Here is a 21,641-nt window from a genome sequence, read left to right as displayed (position 1 = left end):
CAGCAAAAGCCATGCTGCAGTAATCCTACTGGAGTAAATCTCAAGTATTCATTTTATTGTGAATGGCAGTATTCAGGGGCCATGAGATAGTCCCTGTCCTCTCTGAATTACTGCTCTCCCTAGTGTACACAAACTGCTACTACAATAAAAAACTTCAGTCGAATTAACTTTTACACAAACAAACTCAAAACATACAAACTGCTCTTTTATAACCAAAATGTACCCACACGGGCCACAAACTACATCAATGGATTTAGCGCAAAATAAAATTCTATTTTTTATTTTTTTTAATCTGGCTTTAACACTGTAGTTGACATTTAGGTGGCAAGAAAACCCCCAAAGCACACATCTTCACTGACTTTATTGCAGTATGAATTGGTAAGCAAAAGAACAACAACAAAAAAATTGAACTCATTGTACAGGTGAGTCAATTAACAGATACATATGTACAAAACACACAACTGCACACACTCAATATTCACTCAAACTGAGATCTAGTGTCAGGTACAAATATAACACAAGGCCTTGTTTTTGATTTACAGGACCTCCAGAAATGCACCCACAGCTACAGACTCTCAGCTAAAGACATTCTAAAGAAAAAAAAAAAAAAACCTGATGCATCATGAGTTCTTCAGATTAAAATTGTCCTCGAAGAATGTGATTAAAAGGTGCTTTATATATTATACAGTGAATTATCTACACTGAATATACAGAAGCTGAAAGGCTGTGAATGTATAAAACAAATGGCCTTTTTTGTGAAATACTTAATTGGCACCTTGAAAACACAAGAGACACAGCTGAAGAAATTCTAACCTTTGACTAAGTGCATATTTATTGACATGTTTTAGGAACGCCAACAAATTACTCATTCTACTGACCACTTGACTGCAGAGAAATCCCCTCAATAAAAAGCATTCAGAGATCATTGGGCATATGTTTTATATTTACAAACTGTAGATGGCATTGGCACAAGAGAAACATTTACATTGAGATTAAAATGGAGGTACATATGTACATAAAGGATAAAAAAAAAAACTGACCAAACTTGTGGTCGATTTTATGAAGAAGAGGAGGCTCTGATTAAAATACAACGCTAAACTATCTTTAGAGCTTCAAGAGTGCAGCAACTTCTGTTACTTACAGAAGTTATGATTGTTTGTAATAATTACTGACGCTTGGCTTTATAAGGCCGGGAGCGTTTCCTGCGATCGGGCTTCCTCTGTTTGTGCAGGCGGCCAATACTTACTCCCTGCCGACGACGGACTGAAATATTTTGCTCCACAAGGCTGGCCAGCATTCCTGCAGAGGAAATACAGTCAGAATGAATGATGGACCTCAGGAAGAGCTTAACAAAACACCAACAAAATTTGAGAAGATTTCAGCATTTAAGCAGATGTTTATGAAGCGTATTTTCTACTTTCTCTTCAGAAGGGTTATGCAATGCATGTGTGTGTGTGTCTCTGTGTAGTAACATTATACCTGAAATGCTATTGTGAGTGTTTCGTGAATGCAGTGAGGAGAAATACAGCCCCAGTATACATTTCTAATTGGATGGATATATTTTACTGTTTAAATATTAACTTGGGTATTACCTGTCTGTGTGTAGCATACACGGGATGTTGTAATGTTGTAGGAATGTAACAAATGACATATTTTACATTTTTCTCCTCCTTACCCCCTTATAGCAGTGCCACCAATTGGCAGCCATCAAATTTTCAATGCTACTTCAGAAAAAGTTCAAATTTATTTTTAAAAGCATATTACAAAGGACATCAGCGATAGTGGGGATCAGATTTACCTTCTTGAGCCAGCATGGATATAAAGGTGCATATGAACTCATCATAATTATGGGTCCTCCTCTGATCATCAATCTGAACAAATGAACAACAAAAGCTTATGATCAAAACACAGTCCAATCTCTGTCACACCAAATATATTGGATTGGTTACAGGTTAGAAAAACATACTTTGTATTTCTTTCTCTTTTCCACTTCTTCCTTCAGATACACCTCATAGTTGGCAATGTCAGCTTCTACACATTTAAGCAGCGCAAGCAGCTCCTGCAAAGCACAGAAGATTAGGGACTATGTGCGCTTCTTCAGCTACTTTAATATTTTCAGCAACCTGCTCCCCTGGTGGCAGTACAAGCAAAAATTAGGGTACTGCGAAACAAAAAGAAATCTAATATGCATAACAAGGCAGTTGTTCCAGTACATTAGAGCACAGGGTATGTTCTGAACTTACTTTTGGTGAGTACTTATCCCCTGCAGGCTTGCTGTCAGCAAGAGTTTCTGTAGCACTGAGCTTCTCCTTGCTGGGTTTCACCTCTGCTCCATCTTTACTCCCCTCTTCTTTCACATCCACAGATGGTCCCTCATCTCCCTCATTCCGTCCTTCCTTTTCTCCTGCTATGAGTCCTGTTTGCTCCTTCTCTTTTGGCTTCTCAGGAGTACAAGGCCGCTTGGTGCCGTCCGTTCCCAAATCTACTGTACAGACCATAATTAAGTGACAATCTTAAAATTAGATGGACACGGGGAATCCATTACAAAATGCCATTTCTGTTATGCTAATTACAATTCAAACTGTTCTTCATCTTCTTTTAAATTATTATGCTCTTACACTTATATCAAGTGATGGGCTCGAAGGCTTTCAGACACCTCAAACAAAACTTTTGTAAATTACATGGATGACAGTAATGACCAAATTTACTCACTAGTTGAGGGGAGAGCGTATATAACTCCGTCTTCCTGCAGGTGTAACAAGGATACACTGACAGAGGGACCGAGTTCCCTTACAGCACGGTTATGTCTGGAGTCCAGCCTCAGCATCTCATCTTCTCCGAACAGCACACGAGACAGATGGGATGCAACTGGACTGGATGGCCGTGTGGCTGCCTGGGAGCGAGCAGGTGAGCGCAGTGGGGAGTTGAATGCACTGCCAATCTCAGAGGCTGTGTCAGTGCTTTCATTGCTGGGTGTGGGGGAAGGCTGCGAAGCAGATGTTATACAAATGCCCCCAGTGCGGCCTTCTGTGCGTACAGACAGAGGCGTATTTAGTGCATCTTTCCTCTGGACTTCTTTCTTCAGCTTCTCAGCCAAGACGCTCAGGGCAATCTGGCTTTCCATTCCAGTCCCTCCTCGTCCTGGTCGTGAACGCAGACTGGATTTCCGCCTAAACCTAAACAAAAGCAAATGTAAAACTAGTATTGAAAACTGATCTGTTGCTATACCAGAATTACTACTTCCTAGTTGTCTGCCTGCACCAAATGAACAAATTCTAGGTGTTGAAAAATGACCAGAAGTGTTATGTAGTTCATTAATTCATTTTATCCATTGCTTGCATATAAATAGTAATTTTATCCTGCTAGACGTTTGTAGCTGATTGGGTCATGATGAGCATGTCACTTCTTGCATTATGGCTGAAAGCCTGTTTGTCAGGATACAGGCACTTTTAAACTTCCACCATCAAATTATAACCAATCTATTTTCCTGAACATTTTTGAGGAAATGTGTTGTGTCTAGGTCAATTTTCATTTGAATAACCTGTTTGAATTGCCTGCAGAACCAGTTACTTCCTCCTCATCATCCTCATAGTCATCTTCATCGTCAGTGTATGGTGGTTGTGGAGGTGCTGCCACACGGGAGCGACCAACGCCAGCAGCAAGATCCTCTTCCTCCTTTCCATCAGAGACATTTCATAAAACTCCACATAATTACTTTATGGTTCAAAAAAACAAAAGAAAACATATTTCAGCTGCCTAAAGTCCAGGAACAAAAAAATAAATAAATAAATAAATCAAAAATAAAAAGTAAATATCTGAGGTTATCAAAGAACTAAAAAGAGTTTCTCTGACTGCCAGTCTAAAACAGATCAAATGTATTTCAATGGGGGAGAAAAAAAAATAAAAAATAAAATAAAATAAAAACAATCCCCCAAATCAAACCAAAACTACACATACATGGAATGTGTAAAATTAACTGGAACACGTCTCAAGCAGAAACAATTTATTAATTAGCTGATCAAGAGAAAACTAGCTGTTTGAAAATCAACTCTATTCGTTCCAATATCAATCCATCTATTAATCTTGAAGCAAAATCGGTCACCTGCATTGGAGACTTGGCATAGTTGTGGTTGTCAAGGAAGGCAGGAAGGCGTTGAACAATGGGGTTGGGACTGGTGACTTGCTGAGGACCTCCTCCTGTGGGGACTGCTGGTTTGCCCATTACCTTAGCGTTTCCTGAAAGGCTTGGAGCATCCTTAGATTGACCTGCTGACTCATCCACTGAATCTAAAGGATCAGCACATTTAAAGATATCAATTTTAGGGTGTGTAATAGGCCCCTGCATAAATTACAAGATGAAATAAAAAACAGAGAGTGGGGAAAAATTAAACTACAGTACCTGAAGAAGCCTGATCAGCCCCTTGGGATGCAACTGGCTCCACATCTGACTCTTTCTTGACCATTGTGGTGCTTTCTTCAGGAGAGGAGTCCTGATGCTTCTTGTCATGGACAAGGTCTGGCTGGCTGAGCCGGATCATCTGAAGTAATTCAGAATTTTTTAATTACCCTCATAAAGTATTCCTCTTAGTCACTTGTATACTAGTAGACAACATGAGATTCTGCTTGGCAAAGGTTTGGTTTTATTTTCCTTTACAAATTTCCATTGGAACACAAGTAAAATTTTAATGTGCCCTCAGAATTACTTGGAATATTAGAAAATATTACATCAAATAGGAGCAATGATAAGCACCATAAGTAAAGTTTGTATATTGCTACATTTAAAATGTCCTCACATGGAGACGTTGACAGTGCAGTATGTGTAACATACCACATTAGTGCATTTGTCTGTGTATATGTGTAAAGCAAAGTACAGTTTTATCTTCTGTGAACTAACTCCCCTATGGGATGTGTATGTTTTATGTTATCTCATATCCTTTTATCATCTAATGCGGTTGTGTGTTGGTTTCAAAGGTAACTGGACAAACTAATCTGACATTAAGAACTGTTTGTCCGTGATGAAATTTCTGGCAGTTTCTTACCTTCTGTAGACCTTCAAGAACAGTCTGTCGATTTCTCTTTAGAATTTCCAGTTTGGACTCATATTTCATCCTACGATCAGGCACCACTGCCATCAGGTTGAAACGGATGTCATGGTATGGCTCACTGTAAACAAACAGAGCATTAGCATGAGAAAGATGCCTTGAAGGTATGTGTAAATAGTGAATAATCACTTGCTGAGCCAAATGGTTATGGACTAACCCAGCAGTCGCCAGTCCAATCCTCTCCATTATTACTCGACGAGCTTTATCGGTCCATTCCTCTTCCTCTCCCCAAGGCCCTGAAATGTTTGATTAAAGTATTAAACCTAACATAGTAAATTTGTGCATCACAGAACAAACCTAAATGCTTTAATAAGACTGCAGAATAAATAATGGTCATGATGAGCATTTACTGTGAATAAAATATGGCTTTAAAACCTTTAGATGAATAAAAGTTTTACCATGGTCTATGGGGTAAGCCTTGAGTCCATCAAGCTCAAAGAGGCGGTCTTTGATGGGCACATAGCTCACAAAATGGAAAGCTTCCATAGTCCGCACTGCACTGATCCCATTCTGTTTTTCTGGCAGGTGCCTTGGCTCCGGTCTCCATAGAAACACGGAAAGAGAGCTTGAGAAACTGATGAATGCACAAAGCCTGCCATCTTCCACGGTATAAAAGACCAATCCCAGAAGAATTCTTTTCAAAGAATGAGGACCATCGCAACATTTTAAACACAAACCATAGACTGTTACTTACCTGGCATGGCTGTTATGCGCTCTGGCAAGCTCTGGGGCATTTCCTATTGCGTAACCTTTACTCTGAAAATACATACAAATGGAGAGAGAAAGTTAGAGAGAAGTACAGTGAGCATTTCAAGTTACTGTGACAAGTTACATGTCAAGTTCTGAGAAATATCCTGATTTGAAGTTGATGCTTCAGCTCTTATTACTTGAAAAAATGTAGCTAAATCTTTGAGAAATATTTTGCCAACCTTTTTTATTCTCAGTGATATTATATTTTATATGTACAAGGGAATTAAGTTTTATTATATATATACACATCAATATAACTTATCTCAATGCAATTTACCACCAAAGCAACCTTTGCCGTAAAAGAAAGGTTTGAATAGAAGCACATAAATAACAGACCTCAGTTAGTCAGTATAATAAACAACTTACCTCAGGACTAAAGCCTTTTGTGAAAGCCTTCATGCGACTTAGTGTGGTGCCAAGCTCAACACCACTGCAGTTCAAAAGGACACTCAACAAGGCGTGGGTGGCACATGAATTTGGTATCAGCTAGATATAAAAACCAAACAAGTCCAAGTTATAGTTTGCATTTCATCAGTTATTTTTCTTTTATCAATTACTAAACATCAGGAAGGGCTTAAAGCAGCACAACTCTTTATCGTGTCTCCTTGTTTCAAGTTTCACAGAGTTTTTGAACAGATGGACACAAACGTATGATCAATAGAAAACAGACTATCAATTTAATATCAGCATTATTACTTTAATAAATAAAGATTAGAAACTACATCAATCTACTGTGATAGACGACACTAAATATGATTGTTAACTTCTATAATCACATAAACACTTACCTGATGAGCAAAGAACATATCATTTACAATTTCTTCATCAATGACAGAGGTCTCATCCACTAATGTATTAACTTTCCTCCTGGATCGACGTTCCTCAATCCATTTGAAAAGGAAGATGAAGCCATAGACGGGACTGAAAAAAAAAAAACCCACAAAAAACATGTTTTCACTTTTACTGTAAGTCAGCGAGCCACAGGAAAAATAATGTTTTTACTCACTGAAAAGGATCCAGGTTACATACCTTTGACACTTGCTTTGAAGATCATAAATTTCCTCTACCTGGACACCTTTGACACCTACAGGACAAGCAGGCAAAAGGACCATTTTAATGGGTTCTCTCTACTTCAGGCCTCAAATTTAATATGCTGGTTAAACACTGCAGCACTGGGGGATTTTATTGACAAGATAATTGGTACTCACCAAAATCTTCCACCAATAAAGTGAACAGTCCTGTAATTAAAACGGAGTGTGTTTAAGGATTGTCTTCACATAAGCACAGCAGAAAGCAAATGAGGGGATATTGTGTTGTTGTTGCAGCTAAGTCCTTGCATTTAGACCTTCAGTTGCTTTTAGTTAACTTACACAACACATTACACATCAGTATTTAGTTTCTCTGTGTCTCAATCCTGTACTGTACCAAATTTATTTTCAGGGTTGAATTAGTCGAACTGCTTGTCGAGCTAGACTGTCCTCCTGGCTTTATGTGGATGCTAACATAAGTTAGCTGTGTTGTATGTCGAAAAATCTCACCCGGGTCACTCTCGAGCTCCAACCAGCCTTTGTTCATGTTTGCATGTGTGCACAGCTGACTAATACTTAAGATGTTTTCCAGTCCATGTCACGATGAGAGGTGAAAAACTTTGTTGGTAACGTTGCGTCCATTCACGACACGACTATGGAGAGCTCAACGTAAACACAATAGACGGGACTGGGCGCTTAGAAACTTCGTCATCAGGAAGCGACGACTGTGCTACCTACAACTTCCTGTAGCCGAAACAAACCGTATACACAGTAAAACACGAATGAATGAAGCCGTCAACTAATTGACATACTTATCTTTCTATTAGGCGTACCAGCATTGGTACAAAACAAACAGCAACACTGTCCGACCATAACCAGTTGGGAAATTGTGTGACAATTTTCGCATTTGTTGCCATACAATTTCCACTTTTCTCCAAAACAGCAAGTTGGGCAAGTTATTTAAATTTTAATGTTATACGGGGACATTTATTCATATGTAATACCACACACACAAGGTTGACACAGTTCCGTCAACTGTATTGCTATAGTGGCCATCGATTACAGCAGACTGTTGTGTGCTTCAACTAAACATAAGCCCAAGATCTGCACCGTCGTAATAATAATAATAATAAAAAAAAATAATAATAATAACAGTTAAACTAATTAGGGTGTTTCACAGGCTGAAATAATTAAAAATCTGATTAATAAATATTTTGTAAAAAATATACATATCTTTTCATACATGCACAAAATTACACATATTTATACATAGATGTTTTAAAACTACTATGCGTGTAATGTTCTCTTCTAATGTAGAGCAGATTCAGTGATCTGTAGCCCACTTTTGTACTTCCTTTTGTGTTGAGCATGTATAAGGCTCCTCGTGTAATGTAACGCGATGTTTTTCTTTTCTTTGATAAAATATAAGTAAAATACTTGATCATCGAAAAAAATAATCACATTTTCACACTTCAGATTCATAATTCAACGCAAATGCAGAGAGGGAAAGTATATTATCATTGTTATAAACATAAAGAAAACAGATTACGTATGCAGTCTATTCAGTTCCTTCACTTGCATTGTTTGGTTAATCTATCTAAATGCTTCCACTTGCGGCTATATTCTGGGCCGCATTAACAATATTTAACAATTTTAATAATTTAAAATACCATGTAGTTAACCTGACGTGTGGTGACTGAATACTTTTGAAACAAGGCTGTTGATTTTAATGTCTGAACATTCAGACTTGAAAACTTTAAGAGTTTCATTTGACTTTAGTTTTCTTGAAGTTTTCTTGATTGACGGTCTTTTTCACTCCCGGAACCTTAGTTGGAGCAGCCTCTCCGGGGAAGACATTTTTGTTCACGCTGGGAAAAAAAAGATATTGTAAATTAGCAACATTTATCATTTGACATAAATGCACTCAATGTCGATATGAATTGACTCGTCGTTGTTGGCGCTAACAGACTAGGTAACTGAAGACTGAAGCTCACGTCGTACAAGGTGAGCCTCAAGTCCGACCGACGCTTCTCAGCTAGCCGTAATTCAGGCTAGCATTAGCAACGTGAGCGTTACACCTCCTCAGTATCAGATTGTTATCTCGCCACGACAGCCGACAAAGCGGGCGCTCCGTCGAGGAAAACAGTTTTTTCCTTCCAGCTCCAGCTACAACCAGCCGGCCTGTTTTGCCGACATAGATGGGCGGAGGAGGTTTCATGGTTTCGGTGTTTGAAATTACGTTTTTTGTGTAAGTAGCTAGCACATTTATGTGCTGACTCAGCCTGAGAAACAATGGTATCCATGTGCATTTAGTTAGAAAGCCCATCAGGTCATTCAGCACCGACAGCCGTTTGCTGCTCATGCTAATGAATAACAACAGCATAGCCCATTTGATGGAGCGGTGGCTTTGTGCTACTTGCTAGCTCCATCCATCCTCGGCCGTGAAAGGGGGGTCCCCCTTCCTAAGTGTCACGATGTCAAACTTAAGAGTCCCAATTTTTGCGTTGTATCAGAGCTGATCTCTCTCTCTCTCTCTCGCTCTCGCCCTCTCTCTCTCTCTCTCTCTCTCTATTTACTGGCGGATCCCCAGCGCTGATCTTTGTTTACACATTTAACTTCTGTACGTAGCTGTTTGGTATTCAGTGACGTGTTAAATGAGCCCAGTAACAATCGCCCGATTCGGATGGTCCGCAATGAACAAACGCTAACACAAAGTGTAACATGCATTTCCCCGGAAAAATTTCCTTCGTGCTTTGTTGTCGGATCTGCCTAAACTTCATCGCACTGTTCAAATTTATGGTTTCATTTTGATGGCTCTACCAGGGCTTTCCAATCGGTTTTACCTGGAGTCACACTCGAACACTACCTCCTGTTTGAAACCTACAAATTATTATCAATATAGACTCTCTCTCTCTCTCAATATATACTCTGGTAATACAGGTAATTAGTGAGCACAAGTTAGTTTCACTATGCAAAGTTGAACTGCCCTTCCTGCACCATGTTGGTGCATGATTTAGGATGAAGTTAGGTTGGACTTATCCATTGCAAAGATGATCAGTGAGAAACACAGGTTAGGAGACAGACTTTAAAATATCAGCTCTTCTACCCCTTTTAATGGCTCATTCTTTGCTCTCAGTTCATTTTGTCAATGTTTTTGACTTCAATAATTTTACACCCCAACTGCAGAGCACCTATTGATGTAGCTGTAGATTTAGAAAATTTTAATGTGATGTGGGGTGTTTTTTTTGTGTGTGTGTGTGTGTGTGTGTGCGCGCGCGCGTGTTAGGGTTCCTGATGAAGGTGTGTAGGTAATACTTTGAGAGCCTTCTAAGACGCCATGTCTGAAGAGGCAATTTCAGAAAGTGACTTGGAGCCCAGCTTTAACAGCGAAGAGGAATATTTAGACAATGAGGAAGAGGAGGACAACGAAGACATGGAGGAAGAGGATGAGGATGAAAATGATGGAGACGATGAAGATGACAGTGTTGGTGAGTGACAAGCAAAATTCTTTCTAGTAACCCTTTTTACCCTATATGTACCATGCATTCACAGGTATGGGCTAACTTTGTGAGAACAGCTGGAAACTGTCAATTTATTGAAATGAAAGATTTGTGCCGACAGTGTTCGATCTCATCTTGCGCAACATGCAATAGCAAATGATATTTGTGCTTTTTTGAAGATGTGAACTAAATGCTGTCTCATGTCTTAAGATCGGCCCACCAGTGCACAGAGCAGGACGGATACAGCTCAGGATGGAAGGGACTCAGCTACCTCTGGAGAGCCTTCCTCTGAGCCCCCATCTCGGCCTGCATCCCGGCAGTCCTCCGGAGCTCCCTCCAGACCTGCCTCTCGCTCTGAGCTTCCAACTAGCCCAGAGAACACAAACCAGAGGAAGCAACCATCGAGCAAAATCAAGAAACAAAAAGCTTCAAAATTAGCCAAATCCTCCAAGTCTTCAAAAGGCTCCAAACCATCCAAGCCTGCACACATGAGGAAAAATATCAGGTACATATTTTCCATCAAGTAAAGTAAATAATACACTTGTATATCAAATCAAATAGAACTGAAGCCTGTTCTTTTTTTCTCATGTGCTTGCAGAAAACTGCTGAAAGATGATCAGCTGGAGGCTGGTACAAAGGCTGCTCAACAAGAAGAGATGGAGAGACGAAAACGTCTGGAGCAGCAGAGGAAGGACTTTCCTACACCAGCACCAGCTGTCCCAGACTCACAACTAGGTGACTGTCACTCTTTCAATGAATCAATGCTTCGTATGTTTCTGGTCAGTGTGTTTTTGTAATGCTTTGACTTCAATTTCTCCAACGCCTTCCAATCTTTCCAACAGTGGATGCTTCATCAATAATAGGAGAAGGATCTCACTTGGTCCCTGCTCTCCTGAGCAAACAGGATGTGATCTGTCTGGACAGCAGTGGGGAGGAAGAGGAGAAAGTGGAGCCCAAGTTTCCTGCACATACCAGTAGAGATGGTAAGATATATTGCAATTCTCTGCTATACTATAATACTTATATTTCTGTGTTTTTCCATATGGGCATCAAGTAAGCTCATAGTGTTTGCTTCACCTCATGACCCAGATATAATTGAGCTTAGTTCTGGGGACGAGGATGCCCTACAGATAAGCAGCGAATCGGCCGATGAGGATGCTGATGGCACCACTGGCTCAGAGGAGAGCAGCGGGGCACATGTCAACGATGCACTGAACCTGCCTGATTCTCAGGGTCGAGTGCTTGTTAATATAAATCACCCTGCAGAGGAAAAAGACATTTATCTGGCTCCCCAACTGGCCAGGGCGGTGAAACCTCATCAGGTATGCCCAACATCTCAGACATCAGTAACAGACACAAACACTACAGCTTTTCTTGGAAACGTTCTTCCCTTTATCTTTATTTAGATTGGGGGAATTCGATTTCTCTATGATAATCTCATTGAGTCTCTGGAGCGGTATAAGACCAGCAGTGGATTTGGCTGCATCCTTGCTCACAGCATGGGGCTGGGCAAGACTCTGCAGGTCATTTCCTTCATTGACATCCTGCTGAGGAATACTGAGGCTCACACTGTGCTGGCCATTGTCCCTGTGAGTAATCAAGTGGTACAGTGTAGTTCATATTCATGTTCTCTGAAGTCACCATTTTATTGCTTTTAAATTAATCCCCCAAATCTCCTTGTCCTCCTCACAAGGTGAACACACTTCAGAACTGGCTGACAGAGTTTAACCTCTGGCTCCCACCACAAGAAAACCTCTCCCCTGACACTGACCCTGCATTTGTCATTGGTCGCACATTCAAAGTTCATATTCTCAATGATGAGCACAAGTATGTCAGATGGAAGTGTTTGTGTGTTTCTGCAAGTTTAGGTTTATGTTTTTAAACATCTGAACAGTTAATTACACGGTGTGACCTACAGAACAACACTTGCCCGGGCCAAGGTTGTGGAGGACTGGTCCAGAGATGGAGGTGTGTTGCTCATGGGTTATGAGATGTACCGTCTGTTATCCATGAAGAAGAGTTTTGTTATGGGCAAGAAGAGGAAATCAAAGAAACCTGCTGGACCAATAATCATTGACCTGGATGAAGAAGATAGACAGCAAGAACTCATGAAAGGTTAGAAATAATCATTAGGTTAATAGATGTTGTGAAGTTGCATATGCACCTTAAACGTTTGACACTCTGTCTTTTCAGGCATTGAAAAGGCCATTGCACGTCCTGGCCCGGATGTGGTGATCTGTGATGAAGGTCATCGCATTAAGAACTACCACGCTAGCACATCACAGGCTCTGAAGAACATCCGCTCCCGGCGCAGAGTGGTCCTGACAGGTTACCCGTTGCAGAACAATCTCATTGAGTACTGGTGCATGGTGGACTTTGTTCGACCCGACTTTTTAGGTACACGTCAGGAGTTCAGCAACATGTTTGAGCGGCCCATTCTGAATGGACAGTGCGTTGACAGCACACCTCAAGATGTTCGGCTCATGCGCTACCGCAGCCATGTGCTGCATAGTCTGTTGGAGGGTTTCGTTCAGAGGTGAGCCAAAAATTAGAAAGGAAAAAAAGAGGGCACTGAAGTGTAGATTGTCTTTCCTTTGTCTTTATGGTGCTTTTCTCGCTTGCAGACGGGGTCACGATGTACTACGGGACCAGCTTCCCTCTAAGGAGGAGCATGTCATCTTAGTGCGCCTCTCTCCCATTCAGAGGGCACTGTATACTGAGTTTATGAAGCGCTTCAGAGAAGCAGGAAACAGTGGCTGGCTTGGTCTCAACCCACTTAAAGCCTTCTGTGTGTGCTGCAAGGTGAGAATGCTTTCTTACTTTTTATGTAAAAATTGGATCCACATGTTGAAAATGGCCAGCCTATCCAGATTCTTGAGTTCCATTTTTACTGTGTACTTTTAAAAAGAGTAAACCCTCTTCTTTATTTATCCCTCCAGATATGGAATCACCCAGACGTCCTTTACGAAGCGCTGCAAAAGGAGAATCAGGCTAATGAGCAGGACCTAGACCTGGATGACATCACCTCAGCTAATAACCCTCGTTGCCCAGCACCTGGTTCAGGCCTCAAAGCCAAAGTAGCCGACTCAAGCAACAGCAAAGTCAACAACACACTGCCCCCACTCAATCCCTCACAAGATAGAGCCAATCAAGTCATTACATATGAATGGGTATGTCATGAGAACAATCAATTCAGAATTATGTTATAATGGATTATTTTGTGAAGCACTTACTTCAAAACTTTACATTTTACATCCCCCGTAGTGAGGAAGTACAATGCGAGTCTGCTGGCTGTGTGCTTTTCCTCAGCAGCAAAATAAACATCCACAGCAGCTTACCTCATCTAATAATTAGGCCAAATGAATAAAGGTGTACCGTATGTGCTGACATCATTTTTATTCCCTCTTCAACTGCTTGACATGCGACTGCCCAAGGATTTAAATGTATTTTTGTTGCTGTTCAGCTCATTCATGATAGATATGATCTCTCTAACATACAGTCTTTATCTTTTCTTTGGACTCAAGATCTCTTTGACTTATATAGCTGTTATTTAATTGCACTGTTTCCATGTATTTGTTTCAGGCAAAGGATATAATGTCAAACTACCAAACAGGAGTTCTTCAAAACTCTGCCAAGATGGTTCTTCTTTTTCATTTGATAGATGAGAGTGTGAGAAGAAGAGACAAGATTTTGGTGTTTAGGTAAGTCCACCATGCACCACATGTCACATTTTCTATATTTTTATATATGCTTCTTTTTCTTCTTTTTAACTTTACTTTTGCGTGTCCTTTTTGAATGTCACTATAAATAATGAGCGAAAGCGGATAACTTTTTGAAGTAGTAGTCCTTGTTAATAGTAATATGCCCCCCTTCAGTGGGGCATTTCACACTGCTACATGTGGCCCAGACAACCTCAAAATGGTGTGACCAGCTCTCAAATGTGTTTCAGTCTCAATCAGACACATCTCAACACCAACTATTTGGAGTGAGTCAGACTTTCATTGTTGAATATCTCTGAAGAAACCATACAGAAGAAGGCTAAAATGAAATACAGAATTTCTTGGCATTATGTTTTTGTTTATTTTATGACTCCATAGGAGTTATTAGTTTTCTACCTCTGAGAAAATAGTGAAAATACCAAAAAACCATTGAATCAAAATGTGTATCTGAACTTTTTACCGGCATTATATGTTCTGAACACACAGTGATCATGGGGGGAAAAAAAAATCTGAATTATTAAAAACTGCTATTTATTTAATTCCACAGTAAACATACTTTGTTGCTTTTCTTATTGTTCTTTACCTCTTAATGTCTGTTTACACCCTAGTCAAAGTTTATCTACGCTGAGCGTCATTGAGGACTTCTTATCGAAAAGACCTATGCCAATAGATGTAACTGCCTCTGACACACCAAACCAAAACTGGGTTCGCAACCTCAATTACTACCGTGAGTCAGTCATTCTCTGAATTAATTCTATGCTCTCATTCCTTACTAAAAAATGTGCTTAAATTGTGGGCTTCAGTATCGAAACCTCCGTTGTGTTTCTCTTTATTGATTTTGTATTCCTGAAACTCGGCCCATTTTAAATAAATAAATAAATAAATAAATAAATAATAATGAAAGCAAATGTATTCTGTGTTCTGAAAACAAGTGCGTGTAGGATTAATGTATTTGCAAGTCAACAAAGAATGATGAAATTATTTCTTTTGCTTATACAAGATACTACATATTTCCCTAGGGATAGTTAAGTACTTTAAATATGAATGAAAGCACTACTACTATGGGAATTAAATACAAATCATTATTACATTTTAAACATCTTCCCTTTGTATTCAATGAAAAATACTATCTGGATACACAACTTAAATTTTCTGCATATTTAAATGTGTTCAGATGCTTGAATATGAAGAGATGGTATGTCTCTCCTCAGGACTGGATGGGAGCACATCTGCTTCAGAAAGAGAGCGACTTATTAACCAGTTTAATGATGCAGAGAACAACGCAGCCTGGGTCTTTCTACTTTCCACCAGGTCTGTCTGTTCTCCATATCCTTTCATTGTTTTTCACATGGCTTCCACACACTGGCAGGAAGTTTATGATTTGTTTTTCTGTTTTTCTTTCAGAGCGGGCTGCTTAGGCGTAAATCTTATTGGTGCTAATCGCGTGGTTGTGTTTGATGCTTCGTGGAACCCCTGCCATGATGCCCAAGCAGTGTGTAGAGTTTACCGTTATGGTCAAAGGAAACCATGCTACATTTACCGCCTAGTTTGTGATTTCACCTTGGAGAAGAAAATCTATGACAGACAGGTCTCCAAACAGGGCATGTCTGGTAAGACATTTCTACAGATAATATTTCCGATGATCACATGGGAGAAACACTGGGCAATGTTTTGAAAGCTTAAATCCTTGCCCAGGTCTACAAACACATTCCTCACCTGACCAAAGAAAATGATTAATCCATTCAATCATTCACGCATCTTATTTTTCTGAACTGAATTGAGCCCATCTCCAAATGTTGTCTGTGTGTCTTTGAAGATCGTGTTGTTGATGACCTGAACCCAGTACTGAATTTCACTCGTAAGGAAGTGGAGTCACTCCTGCACTTTGTAGAGGAGGAGCATGACGCTGACAAAGCCTCTCTGGGATGCCGGGAGGACTTTGAGTCAGTGATATACCAAGCCTGTCAGTTCTACCCACACCTCATCACCAAGGTACAGCTGTATTATAGGTGTTACTGAAGGACGTGAGAGAGAGACGGTTTTGGTTGTTTGATCTTTAAATATAGGCACTGGAAAACTAACATGATCTATCCATTTTACATCAAGGCCGGACAGTAGTAGCCTTGGTATTGACACAAAAATACAAACCTCTCAATGCCTTTGCACTAACAAAATAAAAAAAAAAAAAAAAAGACCAGTAAGGTTCACCAATCACATTAGATGGATTTTTATGAGGACTTCCTTATTTCCAAAACAAGGCTCTTTTTACTGGAGGCTTCACTTACAGTGAATAAAATGTGTGAGGTCACCTCAAAAAATACTGCAATGTACAGAAAATGCAGTAATAGTTACATTTCTGCATCTGGCATTGTAAAGTTCAGCATATTTGTCTGTGGCAAAGAAAGGAAATGGAAATGAGTAGTATTAGATTCATGTGGTATGTCAAGAATAAAGCTACCACTATCTCAGTTGCTCTGTAATTCAATTTCCCTTTTTCCATATGTGTCTGTAGCAACCTTTCCATCACGAGTCTCTTCTGGTGGATCGGAAAGAGTCAAAACTAACCAAAGCAGAGAAAAGAGCTGCCAAGAAGAGTTATGAGGATGAGAAACGAGCGTCTGTGCCCTACTCTCGCCCATCCTATGCCCCCTATTACCCAGCCAGTGATCAGGCGCTTACAAATATACCAGCATTTAACCAACGGGGATGGTGAGTTTTTTTGTTTGTTTTTTTTTGTTTGTTTTGTTTTGTTTAGTTTTTTTTCTTACACGCCTTCAATAAAAATTTTAATCTTTTCATTCTTCCACTCAGCAATACTGGCAATGATCAGAGTTTTCATGATATTCTGTGGTGCAATGTTCTCTTCCTTCCAGACATATGGCACAGTGGCAAGAAAAAGCAAGTGAAGCCTCTGGAATGACCTCAGTTTATGCAAAAATGTACCTTTAAAATATGGTCTTCCTTTGGAACTCTGGAATTTACTCTCAGTCCTGTTTGTTGTTTCTGGCTATAGATGGCAACGTTTGAATCTTTTTTTTTTTTCCGTCCCCCCTAATGGGCTTCCAGGACACTCGGCACATAGGCTGCTACCATATTTGTATGAATCTCAACAGTTCATGCTTCATATTTCCAGGCGCCCCATGGCGAGGCCGGATGAGAAGCCTGTGGCAAGTGTTCGGCCCATTCAGTCGACCCCAATCCCCATGATGCCTCGCCAGGTTGGCATGGGCATGGCAGGCTCCAGCTCTGCGGGCAGCTTGCCTGTTAACTTCTTGCAGAAAGCTGGAGTCTACGTACAGAGGATTGTCACAACAACTGGTATTTCTAAATGCACAAATCACAGATATTACAACATAACCAAAATGAATAGTTAAATTAACAGTGTAATCTTATAAATAAACGCAATGACGAGACGTGACCAGCAGCCATTTTGCCTGTATCTACAGATATTGTAATACCAGGAGCCAACAGCACAACAGATGTTCAAGCTCGAATCAGTGCAGGAGAGAGCATTCATGTTATCAGAGGATCTAAAGGTAATTGCAACAATCGCTCTCTCATACAACACATTTCAGTAAACACAAGAATTTCCAGTAAACACTGATGCACACTGATCCCTGCAAAACAGGTACCTATATCAGGACAAATGATGGAAGAATTTTTGCTATTCGATCTGGGAAGATCAGTAGGCCGGCAGTCGGAGGTTCAGCTGTTTCAAGAGGTACAAATTCATGTTTATTCATAGTTTTGCTTCATAACCATCCAACACATCATGACCATAAGTGTATAAGAATAATACTTAAGAGGCAGAGATGATTTTGTGACTGTATATTTGTGTCCCCTCCACAGACACACAAGGTTCTCTAATCCATCCAGTCAGTAATGGCTGTTCCTCCCCTGTGGATCAACAGCAGTGCTCCCCTAATAGGGAACACCGTCCCTCCTCTCCATTAAGCTCTGAGATTCTTAGAGAACTCAGCCGATACACTTCATCCACAAGTGATACAGCAGCTGGCATGGGGAATGAACTGCCGTCACCCCTAGATACGTCGGCTGTACCAGCTGGGGATGGGGGCGCTTCACAAAACAATCAGACTGGGGACCTGAGCAGGCACTTCAGTGAAGATCGCCTGGGCTCAGCATTAGAGATGAGTGGCACCAAGCGGAAGCATATTGAAAGTCAGGAGAACACACAAATAGGAGGCAAACGCCCACCTGCTGCAACACGTTTCCCCGGAGTGTCCATTGGTTCCAGTGGGCTCAGTTTTCCCCCTGTGGGTTTGAACTCTTCTTCCCTACTGGGGAACCTAGGGCACATGAGTCACCCACTTCTGATGGGTGGCAGCGGTGGATCGTCATTCCTTCAGACACCTGACCTGCAGACGATGTTCCCCTCTGCAAGCTCAGACATACTGAGACAGTCTGCCACAGGGAACGGACACCTGCCCACCCCGTCCTCATCTTCCCTATCCACAGTTTTCTCCTCTGCTTCAACCACACTTCCCATGTCATCTGCACCCTCAGCAGCAACCTCTTCCTCCCTGGCTCCAGGTTCCCTGCCTCCATACTTGATGAACCCCAACATGGCTGGCCTTCTTTCATCAGGCTTTCCTCTCAACTATAGTCAGTCACTGCTCTCTGACCAGAGGATGTTCCCCTCCCCTCTCCTATCTGGGTCTGTGGGGTTCCCTGCGCCTAACTCCAGTTCTAGCACATCCAGCTTTGTCTCTCATTACAACAATCCCACCTCCAGCCTGCTGGGGGCAGCTCTGACTCAGCCAGACAGATATCAGAGTACGGAGAACGGTGCCAGTAGTTCTGATGACGATGTTATCGAGGTGACGGGACAGTAGAGACAGGTCATTAAGTCATGTAGAGGCAGTGTCACACACATTCTGGTTAATCTTAATTAACATAAAAGACATTAGGGATGGGAATAATGACATATTGACCTAAACGAATGAACTCAGTTTTTGTTTTTGTTTTTTTTTTTTTGGTAGCAGTATCTCCATGAATGATGGCAAGATAGATGTTGTGTTCCGAATGTGTGAGCACATCAGAATGCAAGTGAGAGAGTGGGGAACAAAATCAGTGTTACTCCAAAAGACATGCAGATAAGTTGACAAAGGCTGTGATCAAGATGATATATGGGCTTCAGCCTTGTAGAAAGAGTAGCCATTTGAAAAAAGGACATCAGTCGTCTATTCACCAGTTAACTAATACTTCAAATCGTCTCATTCCACTTCTCACACATGACACACAAATGGACTTTCATCCACTAATGCGAGAATCAACTTCTACCTTAATGATTTCACAGAGTCAGATTAACAAATCCTAATGCTGAATATCCCACACTTGTTCAGCTGGAGCATCAGAGCAGTGGGAACAGACATTTGTTTATGGGGACCAGCTGAGACTTTCAGGGGTTTCTAAAGACAGCCTCTCCTGCTACATTTGTAAGAAATGCCTCACCTTGCAGTTACATTATTTCCTCTGAGTTCAAATAGAACAATGTTACTAAAATGTTGGATTTTCTCATAATATATTGCTATGAAACAGTCGAGTGCTTTTTAACTTGACCTGCTGTGGCAGCCATACCTACGCACTAAAAAGTGATACTCATTTCATTTTCCTTTTTTATTTAACAATGGGAAAGATATGTGCCATGGTAAACAAGTCACAGTGGTTACAAAACAGGGTGTTGATATCTGTCAAAATTTTGACAAAACGTTATATTAAGAGAAAATCCTTCCAGGCTTACCTTTAACAACAGAAATGTTGGGCTGTCAGCAGATTTTAGTCTTTAGCAGTTTGATAGACATCGTAGCATCCCCTGTTGAAAGGATATTACATGTGATACTATAACTGAACATGTGGATACTTTGTAAATACTCATCATTGTTTATATTTCAAGTCAATACTGTGCAGTGTGTAGAATTTGGTTATAGGGAGATGTTTTATTATTACAGTGGCTATCATGACAATACACACACCCTTGCATTAATGCTGGGGTAACAAATTTATGTTCTTTGTTTATGTTTTCAGTTGTTTGTTTTGTTTTGTTTTTTTTTTCTCTAAACTAAAATGAATGTACTTTCATGTTGGCCTTTGATAAGATGGGCTGGGGCATGGATTCAGACTGTGTTCTTTCATTTTTAGCCTTAAATAACACATAGGGGTCTTGCGTTTTTGCATTAATCTTAGTACATCCTTTCTACAAGTCTGTTGGAAGAACTACTGAGCATTTAGACAGTCTGTCAAACTGAAAACATCGATTTGGACAAATTTAGGGCAGATTCACCACTGTGACTAAAAGCATAGTGTGAGCAAAAGGAGAAAACCAAGATACGTTATTGTCATTCTCATTTGATAAAGCTAGTTGTCGCTCTTTTGTTGCAGTCTTTGTTCTCACACTCACACAGAGGCAGCATACATGCTATATATAGTTTGGCTAAATCATAAATTTCTTATGAATCCTAAACTGAAGTTCCTAAACTGTAGAAAACATTGCGTTTATCCAGACAGAGTCAATGTAGCCACCAATCATCACATTGCATGTGTATGTATGTATGTATGTATGTATGCACACTTGCATACATACATATTAAAATAGGGTTTGGCAGATGGTGTGTGGCCTTACCAAACTGACAGTGCCAACATGTGGTACCTTTTCACCTACACAGTGCAGTGTAAGTAGTTTCAGTAGTGTCAGTCAGTGTATATCTACAGTGCTTTAGGGAGTTTAGGTCTTTGCTGTTCTCTGTAGCCTTGTGTTCTTGTGACATCTCAAGGTGTTAAGATTTTTGAAAGTCCCTTCCCCTTGTCGGTAAAATAGGCTAGATGCAGAGGTTAGCCTTTAGAAAACACTGGATAACCTGAGACAACAATGCATTCCCTATGAAGAAACATTTTTTGTCAAAATGTTTTTGTGGGGCCCTTTTGCCTCCATTGTACTGTAAACTTTTTGATTTGTTTGCTACTGGCTCCATCCTTGCCTTTCTGGATGCTTCATTTTTTTCTCATAAAGGATTTTTCTAGTTTTTTTTTTTGTTTGTTTGTTTGTTTTCCAGCATGTTTTGTGATTTGGTTTGTTTTGGAGTTGGAAGGGGCACTAAAGAGCATATCTGTTTGTGAACTTTACAAGAAACAGTGAACTAACCCAACAACTTTATCCTAGGTCTTCTCAATATGTTGAAAACAAGTTACTTTTTAACCGTATGGATCATTGGTATATAAAAAAAACTTTGCCATTCTTGTCTATTATGTGTTTTGTTTTTTTTTTAACTTCTTATTGGTGTTCACTCACCTGGCAGTCATTTCCCTGTTTCCATGTAAGTGTCTTAAATTTATTTATTTATGATGGAAAATATATTGGTTTTTTGTAATTGTTTTTTAACCTTTTGTTCACTTTGACCCATTAATGGCTGCTCCAGTAAGAATTTCCTATATGCAGCCTAAATCGAAGCAGAACATGACTGTGTTATCAATGTTATTTTAACAATAAAACACTCTTCTATTACAGTGTGAATTATTTGCAAATCA

General features: G+C 40.2%; 2 protein-coding genes across 6 annotated transcripts; one reads left to right on the top strand and one right to left on the bottom strand.

The window, feature by feature from the left end:
* Positions 1-346: 346 nt before the first annotated feature.
* On the bottom strand, positions 347-7,553 carry bap1 (BRCA1 associated deubiquitinase 1). Of its 3 annotated transcripts, none has more exons than XM_029502308.1 (17): positions 7,391-7,553; positions 7,061-7,090; positions 6,882-6,936; positions 6,641-6,773; positions 6,219-6,338; positions 5,797-5,858; positions 5,501-5,643; positions 5,260-5,338; positions 5,004-5,163; positions 4,400-4,538; positions 4,103-4,287; positions 3,542-3,675; positions 2,713-3,176; positions 2,244-2,482; positions 1,967-2,059; positions 1,799-1,871; positions 347-1,299 (listed from the first exon to the last, which is right to left on the bottom strand). In XM_029502308.1, exons 1-17 carry the CDS (start codon positions 7,425-7,427, stop codon positions 1,166-1,168), a joined length of 2,280 nt encoding a protein of 759 aa, XP_029358168.1. In that variant the 5' UTR covers positions 7,428-7,553; the 3' UTR covers positions 347-1,165. The 3 variants fall into 3 exon arrangements, with proteins under 3 accessions (XP_029358168.1, XP_029358169.1, XP_029358170.1); XM_029502309.1 differs by having other exon boundaries at positions 2,244-2,485; positions 5,040-5,163; XM_029502310.1 differs by having other exon boundaries at positions 5,040-5,163.
* A 1,168-nt stretch (positions 7,554-8,721) lies between these two features.
* rad54l2 (RAD54 like 2) lies at positions 8,722-21,613 on the top strand. 3 transcript variants are annotated; one of them, XM_029502471.1, is made up of 22 exons: positions 8,722-8,884; positions 10,167-10,368; positions 10,591-10,885; positions 10,979-11,115; positions 11,223-11,363; positions 11,470-11,702; positions 11,787-11,969; positions 12,074-12,207; positions 12,299-12,495; positions 12,574-12,916; positions 13,005-13,182; positions 13,320-13,550; positions 13,963-14,081; positions 14,708-14,826; positions 15,311-15,410; positions 15,504-15,709; positions 15,916-16,091; positions 16,612-16,808; positions 17,233-17,417; positions 17,546-17,635; positions 17,728-17,820; positions 17,949-21,613. In XM_029502471.1, exons 2-22 carry the CDS (start codon positions 10,218-10,220, stop codon positions 18,950-18,952), a joined length of 4,512 nt encoding a protein of 1,503 aa, XP_029358331.1. In that variant the 5' UTR covers positions 8,722-8,884; positions 10,167-10,217; the 3' UTR covers positions 18,953-21,613. The 3 variants fall into 3 exon arrangements, with proteins under 3 accessions (XP_029358331.1, XP_029358332.1, XP_029358333.1); XM_029502472.1 differs by lacking the exon at positions 8,722-8,884 and adding an exon at positions 8,911-9,128; XM_029502473.1 differs by lacking the exon at positions 8,722-8,884 and adding an exon at positions 9,457-9,950.
* The last annotated feature ends 28 nt before the right edge of the window (positions 21,614-21,641 follow it).

The sequence above is a fragment of the Echeneis naucrates genome, chromosome 5 (genome assembly GCF_900963305.1).
Source record: "Echeneis naucrates chromosome 5, fEcheNa1.1, whole genome shotgun sequence".
Taxonomy (NCBI): Eukaryota; Metazoa; Chordata; class Actinopteri; order Carangiformes; family Echeneidae; genus Echeneis; species Echeneis naucrates.
This window is presented reverse-complemented; position numbering and strand designations above follow the sequence as displayed.